General features: G+C 44.8%; 1 protein-coding gene across 1 annotated transcript in view; it reads left to right on the forward strand.

The window, feature by feature from the left end:
- SLC13A3 (solute carrier family 13 member 3) overlaps window positions 1–13,037 on the forward strand; it is a 28,115-nt gene extending 15,078 nt beyond the window's left edge. The window contains exons 4-13 of the mRNA XM_069872125.1: window positions 947–1,013; window positions 1,752–1,937; window positions 2,846–2,971; window positions 5,304–5,399; window positions 7,531–7,635; window positions 8,307–8,404; window positions 9,789–9,901; window positions 10,265–10,426; window positions 10,773–10,910; window positions 11,503–13,037. Coding sequence (XP_069728226.1) covers window positions 947–1,013; window positions 1,752–1,937; window positions 2,846–2,971; window positions 5,304–5,399; window positions 7,531–7,635; window positions 8,307–8,404; window positions 9,789–9,901; window positions 10,265–10,426; window positions 10,773–10,910; window positions 11,503–11,688 — 1,277 coding nt within the window. The 3' untranslated portion in view covers window positions 11,689–13,037. The remainder of the gene's footprint in view (window positions 1–946; window positions 1,014–1,751; window positions 1,938–2,845; window positions 2,972–5,303; window positions 5,400–7,530; window positions 7,636–8,306; window positions 8,405–9,788; window positions 9,902–10,264; window positions 10,427–10,772; window positions 10,911–11,502) is intronic.
- The last annotated feature ends 740 nt before the right edge of the window (window positions 13,038–13,777 follow it).

Below are 13,777 nucleotides of genomic sequence, written 5' to 3' on the forward strand. Positions count from 1 at the left end.
AGTGGCAGGAAAAGGGCTTTGCACGCAGTGATCTGCAGTGCCCAGGGAGGTGCAGGAACCCAAAACTGTAAAAAGAGACCTAGGAAAGATGGTAGAGCCAGTGGGAGTGGGAAGGACCACCTGGGCTGAAGGTGGAAAAAACTCACAAGTCCTCCAGTCCTGCGGAGGACTATGGAAAATGGGATTTGATGGCACACCTCTACTCCTAGTCTCAGGACATCAAGCCATGCATGAGCCAGAACTACAAATGCCACAAGCCTTAGCGTGAGATCTGGTAAAAAAGAGTGATTGCATTGTATTTCTGATTTCTGAATTCTCCCATGTGTACGTGTGTGGTACAGTGGGGGGCACCTCCCAGTTTACTGCCAAAGGCAGCGCCGGTTGTTCTGGCCAAATTATACACTTTCCCCTAGTGCTCCTGAGTCCTCCTTGTGTTCGCTGTGTGGTGGTAAGGAGGACACAGAGGTAGAGCCCATGTGAAATATGCAGGAGGGTCCCTGGGAACTGGGTTCCCCCTGGGGTGGCCCTAGACTTGTGTTGGGAACCTGTCTCTCAGCTCGAAGAGTCTGTCACCAGTGGAGGGGATGATGGGCTTGGGAAAGGTCCTTGCTGTCGGGGTGGATTTCAGAGGACCTGGTATGAAGCCTAATCCCCAAAGGTGCCCCACTCTCATCTTTAAGGAGTGAATTATGGCTTTCTGGTGACTTTGTGCTAGGTGTCTGCAGGGGGTGAAATTCTCATCCCTTGGGAACAGAGATCCGCAGCAGGGAGTGCTGTGCCTCACAGGTCCAACAGTTTTGGTGGCAGGAGAAGCTGGGCTTGTTTATCCCCTTCCTTTGCACAGACCTCTGTAAATGGCAGTTGTTCCCTCCATTCCTCTGTTTGGTTCAAGGAGAATTTTCTAGATGCTTTGAACTGTTTTAAAGTCCTAATCTTTCTTTTTCAGCATCTTTACAGCAGAATAAACTTTACACTGTACCAACTGAGATGCAGTTTCTGGCAAGTACTGAGGAGTAAGTTTAACTATAAAGTTTGTATTAGAGAGTTGAGAGAGAAAATTATCCCCTGAGCTAGACCAAGTTATAGGAATTTGAAATTCAATTATTGAAATGTTTTGATTATACCAAGTGTCCCAATCACTAGCAACCTGATGATACAAGCCCTCTTCTGTGTGTTCAGTGGCCCTCTGTGTGTCTAAATTGTTGCAGGGATTTTCCACGAGTCCGAAATGGTAGCCAGGGGTGTCTCCTGCAGGGGAATTGTGCCTTGGCTTTCTTGGGTGTATCAAACGTGTGAAGCTAGTGATGTAAAACCCACCAGGATTTACACACTGGCGATGGTCCTGCTTTGATAACAAAGATGGGGAGGGAGCATCTTTTCAGGAACAGATGTTTCTTTCCTCTCAGTGCTATCAGATGTTATGTTTCTGGGTTTTTTTTTTTTTCCTTTTAGCAGTCCTGTGGACTTCATGCTAGGTGTTACAAGTTGCTGAGGGTCTAGGCAAGGTGTGTGCCCCCTCAGCTCCTACAGGCAGGTGCTGAGAGTGCTCTGCCCTCTGCAAAGCTGCTGGTGCCATGTGGCAGTTCACTGAGCAGACCCCTCTGCTGCACAGGGCTGCTTAGGTGTCCCTGAGGACAGTGTTAGCTTGGATTTCTAAAAACTGGGAATTTTCCTTCTGTCAAGGCTCTGAAGTGGTTGCACTGTATTTAAACCAGGGCTTTCACCGGATTCTCTTTTGGACTATTTTAAAGCAAAGATCTGACGGAGGAGAAGGAGGTTACCTGCGATGCTTTGTCAGACTTAAAGAAGGAGGAGGAATACAAAACAAATATTTGGAAAGGTTTCCTCATCTCAATCCCATATGCAGCCAGCATCGGAGGTACAGCAACGCTGACTGGAACTGCACCGAACCTTATCCTTCTGGGACAGCTGAAGAGGTATGGGAGGCTATCTCGGAAAGCCTTGTAAATCCTGGAAAACAGAGGCATGTTCTCCATCCCTGTAGGAAATTCCCTTCTGTGCTGAGAACTAGTTTGAAAAATTTATGCCCTTCTGGAATATTTTGGGAAACTTGATGAGCAGATGAAAGCAGAGAGTGGTCGCATCAGGTTTTACTGTAATAAGCAGGTTTCCAGCCTACCCAGCCAAGTTGGCAGCCAGACTGGTGATGTGTGCTTCACCTTACGGATGCTCTTAATTCCGTTGAACTTAATGGGATTTGACTACACACAATTAATCTTGTAACTGTTTTGATGAAACAGGCTGTGTAGTGTTTTGTGAACAATTATATTTGCTGCTGTATGGTAGAAAGAAAAGTAAGGAACCCACTACTTCTGGCCTGTTTTCTTAGTCATAAAAGATGCCTCCTGTGTTTGTAGGAGCAGAGATTTGTGCCATCCTGTGTGCCCACAGGCGTTTCTTAACTTTACTGGCCTCCATAAGTAGTATAGTCAGGCTCTCCTAGGCTTTACAGCACCTCTGTGAGGTTCATGTTTAGATTCCCCAGCAGTTCTTGTAGCAGGGTTTAATCCTGGGTGTTCAAGAGTATAATTCTACGAAAGTATCAGCCCATCTGGAGAGAGATTTTCAGGTCTTCCCTTGCAGGCTTGCACAGCTGGGTGGGTGAGCTGGGTGGCCTGGGGGGTTGTCCCAGCACCACAATCCCCACATCTCCTGCTGCCCAGATAGCTGCTAACACACACAGAGACACACAGAGGAATAGTCTTTGAATGCACACTGGCAAGTCTGTGGGACATTTTGCTGCTGATTTCAGATGTGTATGTACCCTTAAATGGAAGGGTTGTTTTCCCTTCTTGCATTAACATGATTTTTCCCGTTTGCTTAGTTATTTTCCAGAATGTGATGTGGTGAACTTTGGTTCTTGGTTTATGTTTGCATTTCCTTTAATGCTGATTTTTCTTCTCCTGGGATGGCTATGGATCTCCATCCTGTATGGAGGAATTAACCTGAGGTATGTTTATGTTCACTGTACACATATGCAGTCCAGCTATTACCAGCATTGTGAAATACCTGTTCATCATGATTCTCATACTCAATTTATGCTGTCACCCAGGATCATCTCCTGGACAACTAACTTCAGAATTCTCCTGTTATAGCAAGTTATCTGTTTTTAGGAAGCTGATATTTCATAGTTATATACACTTCATCTAACTGTGATACCTATGGGTACACGGCGTGTATTATGCATTAATTCAGTGGAACATGCAATTTTTAAAGGTTATTTTACTGCCTGACCTAGACCTGTGGAGGTCAGTGGCAGATTTCCATTGACAAAAGGGAAAGCAGGATCAAACTTTGAAGTCCAGCACTGAAATTGTGGTTCCCTTGGAACTAGTAGCAAAAATCTCCTAGAATATAGAAGAACCAGGATTTGTTCCTGGGGTGCAAACTTGTATTTGGAACAGACTACTCCACTACAGGGCTTAATTTTACAACAATGTGTTAATCTGTAACTGGGAACAACATGGTTTTCCATAAATCTTTGCTGGATATGTGCAAGCCCTTAAGATGACTGCAGCATTGCCATGCTGGTTCATTTGGAGTCTTTCTTTCCCCCTTGCACACTCTTGTATGTGATAGTAACAAACTGGTCTTGCTTCCTCCAGGGAGCAGAGCAGACAAAATTTCTAGTATTTAGTAAAGTCTTTAATTGTTATTTTGAGTTAAAAATACAAATAGATGCTGGGGGGAGGAGGAAGACCAGGTGTCCAAATATTTACATTGTCTCAGACACTGGGGAAAAAAATCAATGGGAAAGTTTCAATTCCGAAAATGTCAAACTCTGGTGCTTAAATTGCTCATGGGGCTTCACGAGAGGCTCAGTTTGCTGCTGTGGGATGCTCTGCCAGCTCACAGCTGCTTAGCTTGGCATCTTGTGCCTGGGGCTTGCGTGATACGGAGCCTGAATTCCTGTGTCCTGCAGGGAGGGCTGGGGCACAGCTCTGGCATCCTGCTGGATGGCCCTGGATGATCAGGTGAGGGGAGCTGTGCTGGTGAAAGCCTCGTGTGAAATGCAAAATTGCTCTCGTGCTCAGAGAACGTGATGCTTTTTGTTTTGTTTGGCTCATCCCTGTCAGCACAAAGCCTGCCTTTATTGGGATAGCTGGGCCAGCACCGATACCAGTATTCCCCAGTGGCGAGGAGCCTTGGAAGAGACGTTGCAAAGCTGGACAAGTACAGCCGAGGCTCTGCAGGAGTTTGTTGGGCTGCTTTGACTCTAGAAACTCAGGGATAGTGGCAGGACTTTCTATTTGGGAAAATCCTTGGTGTCTGCATCACAGTACAGGCAGATGGACATTGTTTCAATAGAAGGTTGGCTTTGCTTGAATCCAAAAGACATCAAAAAGCTTACATATGGGCTGGCTGAGCTGACATAATGCTGCTGTCAATAACAGCCCCCCTAAAAATAAGAAATGAAAGAGCCGAGTATATCTAGTTGAGGTTCACAAATTTCTGAATGAGTAATCATTCATCCACATAGAAGATCAAGCCACGATATCACTTTGCAACAGTGAATGAATTAAGGAAGCACAGAGCTAGATGGATGCATCTGATGCAGAAAGTTGGGTTGTTTAGGTTTAATCAAGGTCACAGACAGGGTTAGAAATAGGGGTTAATGGCTTGGGATGTGATGGGAGATGAGGTGCAAGATATGAATATATCATTTGTATGCACATACTGCAGCGGATCAAACAGTGTGTGCGGTCAGTGTGGCTGAGTAAGAGGCTTAGCCAGGAGCACATTAACATTCCTGGCCAGTTGGAAATTCCTCACATTTTTGTTGATCCTCAGCAGCATCCTGGGATCACCCAGGAAATTAAAAGTGACTTGAGAATTGAAGAGACAGATTGATTTTCTGTGTCACCCTCTTACTAGTTGTTCTGCCCAAGTAGGTAATTGCTGGAGATGAGGAAATCCTGCAATGTTAGAACTTCCTTTTGGCAGTCACAGACGATGCTGGAGGAAACAGTTCAGAGTATAAACGGGAGGAAACTTCCTAACCTCTGCAGGGTCTCCTTTGTATGAATGCAGAGAGCGAGGGTATAGAAAATAGGGCCTTGTTGCCTCTGTCTGCACCAGAGACTCATCATCAGTCTTCATGATTCGAAGATAATGGAGACCAGAGATGTGGGATTCTTTGAAACTTGCAAAGTGGGCACTGGAGAATAACAGTGTCACGCATATACTGCATTAGAAAATGCATCATTTACTATGCCATGTCAGCATTTAACTGTGTCAGTCACGTTAGAAGCATGTAAAGTTATAACTGTGTTTCTTGGCAGGGGCTGGAAAACAAAAAAGTCAAATATAAGAGTGGATGCAGAAGCCCGAGCCAGAGAAGTGATAAAGGAGGACTATCAGAAACTGGGTCCAACAAAGTAAGTCAGAAAACTGGGACTGAAATGAAAAAGAAATCAAGTGGGTTGGAAATGCCTTAAGAGTGGAGAACTAGGGGAAATAGAATTTTTTAGAATAAAACAGATGTTTCTACTCAGAGTGTTTGCAACCTGCTGAAGTTTGCTTTTGCACACTCCAGCTTCTCCATCTCCTTCTCTAGTGGGAATAATTGCAAACAGCAGCTTGTATTCAAATCTTCTGAAGAACAAAGTTGGTGTTATGGAGTGGATTCATGCTGGGTTGTTTAATTACTGTTTGTAATATTTCTACTGCAGGAACAAAACCAATCCTGTGAGCATTATGTACTAACCAGCACAGGCTGAATTTTGAAGGTTTGTGCATACCTGTTCTGCGAAAGAGGGAGCATTTGCTGAGGAGGCTGATGAGTCGTATGAAAGATATAAATCATATGGATTGTGAATATGCTTTAAGAAAGCTTAATAGCTACTCAAAGAAAGTATGTGGAAAGAAATCAGACCCATGCCACGGAATACTTTATTTTTGCTAAGTAACTACTCCAACCTTACTAGTCAGGTGAAGAAAGAACAAGACTCTGTTACTTATTGTAGTTTCTCAAAGAACTTATCTTCTGGGAACAGCTTGGTGCAGATTACAATGGTGGGAGTTGTAATTTTGAGAAAGGAACCAGCAGGAAGAAACAGGAGTTTTAGACTTGTGAGAAATGCCAAAAAAAGGGGGAAGCAGGAAAGGTAGAATGTCTCCAAGAATCAAACCCTAGATATGTCCAGCCACCCAGATATTCTGGGCTGTGAGGGCAAGTGAAGGTTTTTGAAACTGTAGATCTTACTGTGAAATGCTCTGTGTTTCTCCATCTGTAAAATAATATTTTCATGCTTATGGCAATGCTGTGAAGGTTCAGTGATGTTTGTGTCATGCTATTGACATTGTAATTATTGCTGTTGTGTAGAAAATAGAGTGGTTCTTCAAAGACAGTTGTCTGTGCCTGCGTTGTAAATTAAAGAAATTGGTTTACTTGTTCCATTCAGTACATTATCGAGCAGCCTGCAAAATGTCTCTGAAAGAATCAAAGTCCCCCTTTGAGGTCTAGGAGTGAGAAAGTGCATTAAGCTGTGCTACACCGATCTGATTAGCAACCCCATAACTTAAAATCAATGCAAGTGGCCTCTTCCCCATGGTTTCAATGCCCTTCCTTGTGCTCAAAAAGATTTTAAACAGTGTTTTGAGGCAAGGTCTTTGTTAAATCTTGACTCCACTAGAGTGGAGAAATACCATTTAGTGAATGGTATTTCTTTTTATTCTGCTGTTTTCCATGTGTCTAGGGGATACTGTTTAGGTTTTAACCTTGAAGTTTGCTCCTGCTGCATCATATCTGAATCTTAGCTGTCCTTTTACATTGCTTGAACTGGAGAGAAACTATCCCTAGCTGACTGTGCCTCAGGGACATCCCAGAGAGCAGTGGGAGGGGATGAAGAGGAGGCTGAGGGGAGACCTCATTGGTCTCTCCAACTACCTGAAAGGAGGTTGTAGAGAGGAGGGTGCTGGCCTCTTCTCCCAAGTGACAGGGGACAGGACGAGAGGGAATGGCCTCAGGCTCTGCGAGGAGAGGTTTAGGCTGAACATTAGGAAAAAATTCTTCACAGAAAGGGTCATTGGGTAGTGGCAGAGGCTGCCCAGGGAGGGGGTTGAGTCACCTTCCCTGGAGGGGTTTAAGGGGGACGGGTGGATGAGGCGCTGAGGGACATGGGTTAGTGTTTGATAGAAATGGTTGGACTTGATGATTTGGTGGGTCTCTTCCAACCTGGTTATTCTATGATTCTATGTTCGTAAGAAGCTGCTTGGCCCTTCCTTTCTGCCACTGCCAGAAAGCTGACCTTGTGTATGCTCATTGTGACATCTGGTCTGGGCATTCCTGATGCCCATCTTGCCTCTCCTTAATGTCTTCCAATGAGATATAATTGTCAGTGAACATCAATATTTGCAAATGGATTTACAATCTATGCCAATATTTCAGTGCAGAAAACCAGCCTAGCTTCTCACCCAAGCTGCTGCAGCCTGAGCTCAGTACTTGTCCTAGCTTGGATCCACCTCTTTGCCACATCAGCATTTTAACTGCATTTCTTTTCATTTTAGGTTTGCAGAACAGGCAATTTTTTTCTTCTTCTGCATGTTTGCAATCATGCTTTTCTCCAGGGATCCCAAATTCATTCCAGGTTGGGCAAGCTTGTTTGCACCGGGGTAAGATTTTATTTTCGTTCCACTGTCATATTTTTCAAAAGTATTTCCGAGTCATTGAGATTCCTGGGTTCCTGACTGCATTTCTTAACACTATTACTCAGGTTTCCTGGTATAATTAAACTGAGCTTCAAGTACCAGAGACAGCTTTGTTGTTTCTGTCTCCCAGAGGAGGTACATGAAGCCTGGTGGGAAGTTGGTATATGTCTAAGTCCATCCCTAGGATTTTAGTATTGGGAATGCTTTTTATGGGTACATTTACAGCGAAATACTGAATTCTTTATGCAATCCATTGATTGATTTCATTGGAGGTCTCGAGTCTGAAGAGAGATGGCAGGAGCTGACCCCGAGTGCTCTCCTCTCTGTCTGGCAGATTTATCTCCCCTATGACATCCATACCTTGAGAAGAAATGATATAGAAGTTGATGAACACTAAAGATCAGAGAGGGTGTTGTTATTTCTCAGCAGAAGAGAATTTCATAGGTTTTCATTTTTGTTTTTTTTTTTAAAAAAATGTAGATTGTCAGGGAATTAAAAAGGAAAGAACTGTGAACAATGAACACTGTTCAAACCTGATGGAAACTTGTAATCTTCTTTGGTAAATCCCTGTTCTCGTAACCTTTGTACTTCTACAAACTTGTGCTTCTTACAAATGTTTCTGCTGCTTTGGACAGGTTTATCTCAGATGCGGTTACAGGAATCACCATTGTGATTATATTGTTCTTCTTCCCTTCACAAAAGCCTTCCTTCAGGTGGTGGTTTGACTTGAAAGGTGAGTAGGCATCCTTTCTGCGCAGGGACTCTGCTCTCGTCTGGGCAAAGGCAGGCACAGGCTTGGAGCAGCGTGGTTTGAAAGTGCAATTTGATCATACAGAGGCTTTTTTCTCTGAAGTGCTAGAGAGGTTTAGCAGTCACTGCCTTGCTGCCGATTGCAGGAGTGACTCAGTTGTTCACAAAAATTGGTGTTGATTTACCATAGCAGACCTGATTGTGAAACAGAGGTTTGGTTGCTGACTCCCAAACAGCCTCTGTCCCTCGGAGGAAACATGAACCTCTGAGAGGGCACAGCTGAGCAAGTTGTCCATACTCAAAAACAGCGGCTCTTTCTCAGTTCCCAAAGTAATTTAGGATTAAACTCCCAAAGCCCAAACTCTCCAGCATGTTTTGATACAAGCAGTCTTTTGAGATCTTGAGTCTGTCGTCTTAGAATCATAGAATCACCAGATTGGAAAAGACCCACTGGATGATCGAGTCCAACCATTCCCATCAAACACTAAACCATGTCCCTCAGCACCTCATCCACCCGTCCCTTAAACCCCTCCAGGGAAGGTGACTCAACCACCTCGCTGAGCAGCCTCTGCCAGTGCCCAGTGACCCCTTCTGTGAAAATTTTTTTCCTTGAGTTCCTTTTTCTTGAGTAGCAATGTGATACAAATTTTAATTCATAAGCCACTTGGCATAAGAGCTGCATCTCCATAATGTGGAGATGCAGCTGATGAAGGCCCTTCCTGGATGGTACAGCGTCACCTGGGGTCTATGGGAACAAAATACCAGCTGTTCTGAGACTTGCACGTTTGTTGTGTTGTCCATAAACAGAAAGATATTTAGTCAGCTCTTCTCTGGATATGCGTGCCCTTGTTCAACAGAAAATTACAGTCCCATTAGTGCATCCTTCCATATGACAGAGCTCGCTTCATCATATATTAAGAGTCAGCCTCTAGGGTTGATGAGCTCTTTGCTATAAAAGTCGCTGGCTGTTGAATGGCAAGTGGAAAAGTAATAACATTAATAAGTCAAATGGTAGAAAATGTCTTCCTTCTGTAGACTCTCATTTGTTGAGGACAATGTTTATGTCTGTTACAGAGAGAAAATTAACTTGATATTAAATATTCCCTCCAGAAAGCCTCAGAGAAAACTTTAAGTGCTAGAATTTATTTTCTTTTTTTTTCTGTTTTGTTTTTAAGATCTGATATTAAGTTAAACGATCTTTTAATCGTCTAGCTTAAAAAACTCCATTTGCATATTTTAACCATCAGCAGCTCTATAGTTGGTGAGACTCAGCGCTGGTGTCAGGCTCATGATATCATTCTGTCATATGACGACTGATGTGTTCCTCTCTGGGTGGGTGCTTGACACGGGGTTATCTCTTCATCTAGCACCAAACACTGAGACGCAGCCCTTGCTGACTTGGAAGAAGGCCCAAGAGACAGTGCCCTGGAACATCATCTTGCTGCTTGGAGGAGGCTTTGCCATGGCAAAGGGCTGCGAGGTGAGGCCCTCTGGAGATGCCACTTTGCAGTCATCCTACCCAACAGAGTTGGATTTTATAAGAATGTCACTTAGGTCCTCATTTCACTCCGGGAAATTTGCATCTGTGGAGTGGCAACACTTGAAGGGTGGGTTTCTCAGCTCCAAGTGACGACAATGCACAGCAGATAACTAAGAAGGTTAAGAGAACTTGCAACTCCTTTCATAGAATCATAGAAACTGCAGTTTCAAACTGCTCATTTGTGAAATAACCCTGAGGACACTGCACATAAGTTGTTGTGAGAGTCAGTGAAGGTTGTGTGCAATTTGCAGTCCATGACAAAGGAGCTCCTCTCTCCAGCTTGTTTTCTCTCCCGTTCTGCAGGAGTCTGGTTTGTCTGTGTGGATAGGAGGCCGTTTGCATCCGTTGGAGGGTGTTCCACCACCTGTGGCCGTCATCCTCGTCACGATTGTCATCGCCTTATTCACGGAGTTTGCCAGCAACACAGCCACTATCATCATCTTTCTGCCCGTCTTGGCAGAGCTGGTAAGGTAGCCCCTTGGCAAGAGCAGCTTCTCCTCTGCTCCCCTCCTCATTCTGCCCCTTGGATGGGTGGATCTGGGTTGTGTCTGTGCTGGGACAGGCACTGTACAGTTCTCCTGGGCTTCAGGCACTTTGAAATCCTTGGGAGTAACAAAGCAAGTCCCTGTAGCATAATGTGGACACGGAAGGATAATAATCCTTCACTTGTTGTTAGGGAGATATGTGATTATTTATCACAGAGTGTAGGATAGGGCTCTGCACAGTGCACTAGCTGTTTGGATTCTTTGATGTGTTTGCCTATGACTTCAAATCCTCAAAGTACAATTTCTGATCCTTTCTATTTTTCAAGGCCATTCGTCTGAAAGTAAATCCCCTCTATTTAATGATACCAGGAACAATAGGATGCTCCTACGCGTTCATGCTACCAGTCTCAACACCTCCTAACTCAATTGCATTTTCTTCTGGGCACTTAATGGTCAAGGATATGGTAAGTTCTTTTAGGTACAGAAAGTATTGGAAACAATCAGAGTGGAGTTTTCATGAGTGTTACTGGTTCAGCATGTACTATGTGAAAGGCAGGAGCCTAATACTCTTCTCAGCAATGCTGAAAGGCACAGGTATATGAAAAGAGCCTGTATAAAGTCTGTCCCTGTGAAATTTGGAGCCACTGGGACTCCAAATGGTGACGAAGCTGGGTTTGAGTGTGCCCAGCATCTCCCAGACCTTGCTCCTGCTCCTGTTTCTGCCAGTGTCAGCAGCTCAACTTTCATAGGTTTCTGGGCACAGGAAAAGTTCCCCCAGTGCAAAGAGATAAAGCTTATGAGTAAAATTAGGCTCAGACCCAGTTCCTGCTCAAATTCCTGAGGCTAAACGGATGTTAATGTTTTTGGTGGATCAAAGCTTGGTAAGCATCTGCAGAATGGCCTTTGTAGCTTAAGAAAGCCTGCTTAAGATGTTGCTAATATTAACACCAATTAAGCCTTCCATTTTTATAATGTTTATATTCTAATAGCTTCATGCTTCACATGCTGTAGATTTCCAGTCTAAACTCAACAGCTGTCTTTGTATTTCTCTTGTAGGCGAGAACTGGGTTGCTCATGAATCTTATGGGAGTTCTGCTGCTTAGCTTGGCTATGAACACATGGGCCAAGAGCATCTTCCAGCTGGGGACCTTCCCTGCATGGGCCAACATCCATGCAGAAAATGCCACCGCAGTCTTGACAGCTGTAGAAAATGTCACTTTAAGTTCACTAAATAAAATATGAACAAAGCCACCCCCAGGGAAGGACTCACTCACTTAGGACTTGGGCACTGGAATTGTCAGAGTATGCACAGGAGGAAAGCCGTGTGGCTGTTCACACTGTACGGGACCCTCTGGTTTAATTTTATTTTTAGAAATACTGGTCAGTATGGCAACATCCATTTGTTATTTTCTCTGGAGATCTTTCTCCACCTTCCACAGGTACCAGTCAGACTCTCCCAGAGTCCGTCTGCCATAGGTGGTTGTTAACTGGACAACCCTGCAAGCGTCAAGCATCTTTGGGTAGATGCTTCTCCCGTCCTGAAAGCTAGTGAGCTTTGCTGCTCTAGCTTCTGATACCCTACCTCATTTTGGAGAGTAGCCCTGGGAACAGGGTGGAGGCAACTGGATTATTTATGCGCAACCCAGTGTGAGTGAGTGTATCAGAACCTGGTGTGGGGAAAGGCAGTGTGGCTAGATATTTCTAGCAGGGTGTGAAGGATGGGGTCTGATTACTATCTCATGAGTAATTCTCTCATGGAGGATGAAGACTATTTCTTCAGGTTTGTGCGCGAAGGGATGATTCAGGAGATGTACCGGTAGGACTCGGTGCGTTACATCATGCTTTGGAAACAGGAAGGCAACAGTTTGTTTCCAAAGATGTTTAGTGTTTTGAAAACCTGGGACAGTAATTGCTGCCTGGTTCTTTGCACTGAGTACACAGGTTGGGGTTTGGAACCAAATCAATTTCTAACGTAACTTTGGACACTGTTGGTGAATGTGGCCAGTCTTAGGTTTGTGAGATTGACTCACTCGCGAGTGACCCACTGAGTCACAGGTCAGTGGACAGGTTGCATTGGAATATTATTGACTTTTCTGGAAAATAGGCTTTGATTCTTAACATCTTTTAAAATCAGATTGCTTGGGTACTTTCAATGAAAGCATTGCAAATTAACTGTGATTTTAATCACCACTTTATCTGATTTTTTTTTTTAATTTTCTGTATGAATCTAAAATATTTAATTTAAAATATCAGCCATTGAAATAGGTGGACTGAAAGATGAAGGGTACGATTTGTGGTTTAGGAAGGCTGAGTGACTGGAACCCTGTGGTGGGACAGATTTCCCTGACAATGCAAAATCCTGGAGCTGGCAGGGCAGACTGGCCCAGGGTAGGGATCTGGCACATCCCCCCTGTCCTGTTGCGAAGTCCTGAGGCCAGGTGGGAGAGCTGGCAGCGTGATGCTCACTGGCCACAGCTGCCTCTGTGGGGGATTACCCTAGGGTCTCATGGTAGATGGCGACTCACAGGGGTTGAACCGAAACTGCCAAAACCAAATGAATGTGGAACTTTGATCAATCAAATCAAATTAAAAAAAAAAAAATTATTCAACAAGATCCTCAAGTTCAACAAAATCCTTAATGATTGTGGAAAACATACAATAAAGCACATTTGTTAGCGTGTCACGTCGTCCTGTTTGATTGAGAGTAGAAAAGCAAAGCCCGAGCTTCCCCTACCCTAAATTTGTGCAGTGGTTCCCCAGGAGGACGAGGAGGCGAACACTGAAGTCTCCCATCTCATCTGAGCGAAGTGGAGCCCTGCTAAGTAGAAGAATAATGAGACTGGGAAGGTTCCTAGCCCAGCATCTCAGGGCTGCTGGGATAAAGAGGCACAGCCCCAGCCTTTGCTGGGGATGCCCCGTCTCACTGTCCTGCATCCCCCAGGGCGGCTCCGTGCTGGTTGTGAGCTGGGTTTGGACACCGTTGTTCTGCATGGGTTGTTGTTTGGACGCAGTCGTTGTGCTCCTCGTCATGCCTTAGTGAAGACAGGCTGACTGACGAAGGGAAAATTGTTCCCCACAGTTCCCTTTCCCAACCGACCGTCCCACGAGCGGCTCAGCATTGCTGTCGTGGGGCCAGGGAACAGGCTGTGCTCTGCGTGGCGGGGAGCCGCAGCAAGGAGCCCTGCTGTCCCACTGCCCTGCCACGGCTTGAGCTACTTGCTGCTGCAGGGGATCAGCGTTGGTTGCTGGAACAGAGCTGCCTCTGTCCCTGCAGCCCTGGAGACAAGCAGCAAGGCCCTTTGGATCATCTAATTTCAAGGCTCAAAGGGCA

This window comes from Phaenicophaeus curvirostris, chromosome 18 (genome assembly GCF_032191515.1).
Source record: "Phaenicophaeus curvirostris isolate KB17595 chromosome 18, BPBGC_Pcur_1.0, whole genome shotgun sequence".
NCBI lineage: Eukaryota > Metazoa > Chordata > Aves > Cuculiformes > Cuculidae > Phaenicophaeus > Phaenicophaeus curvirostris.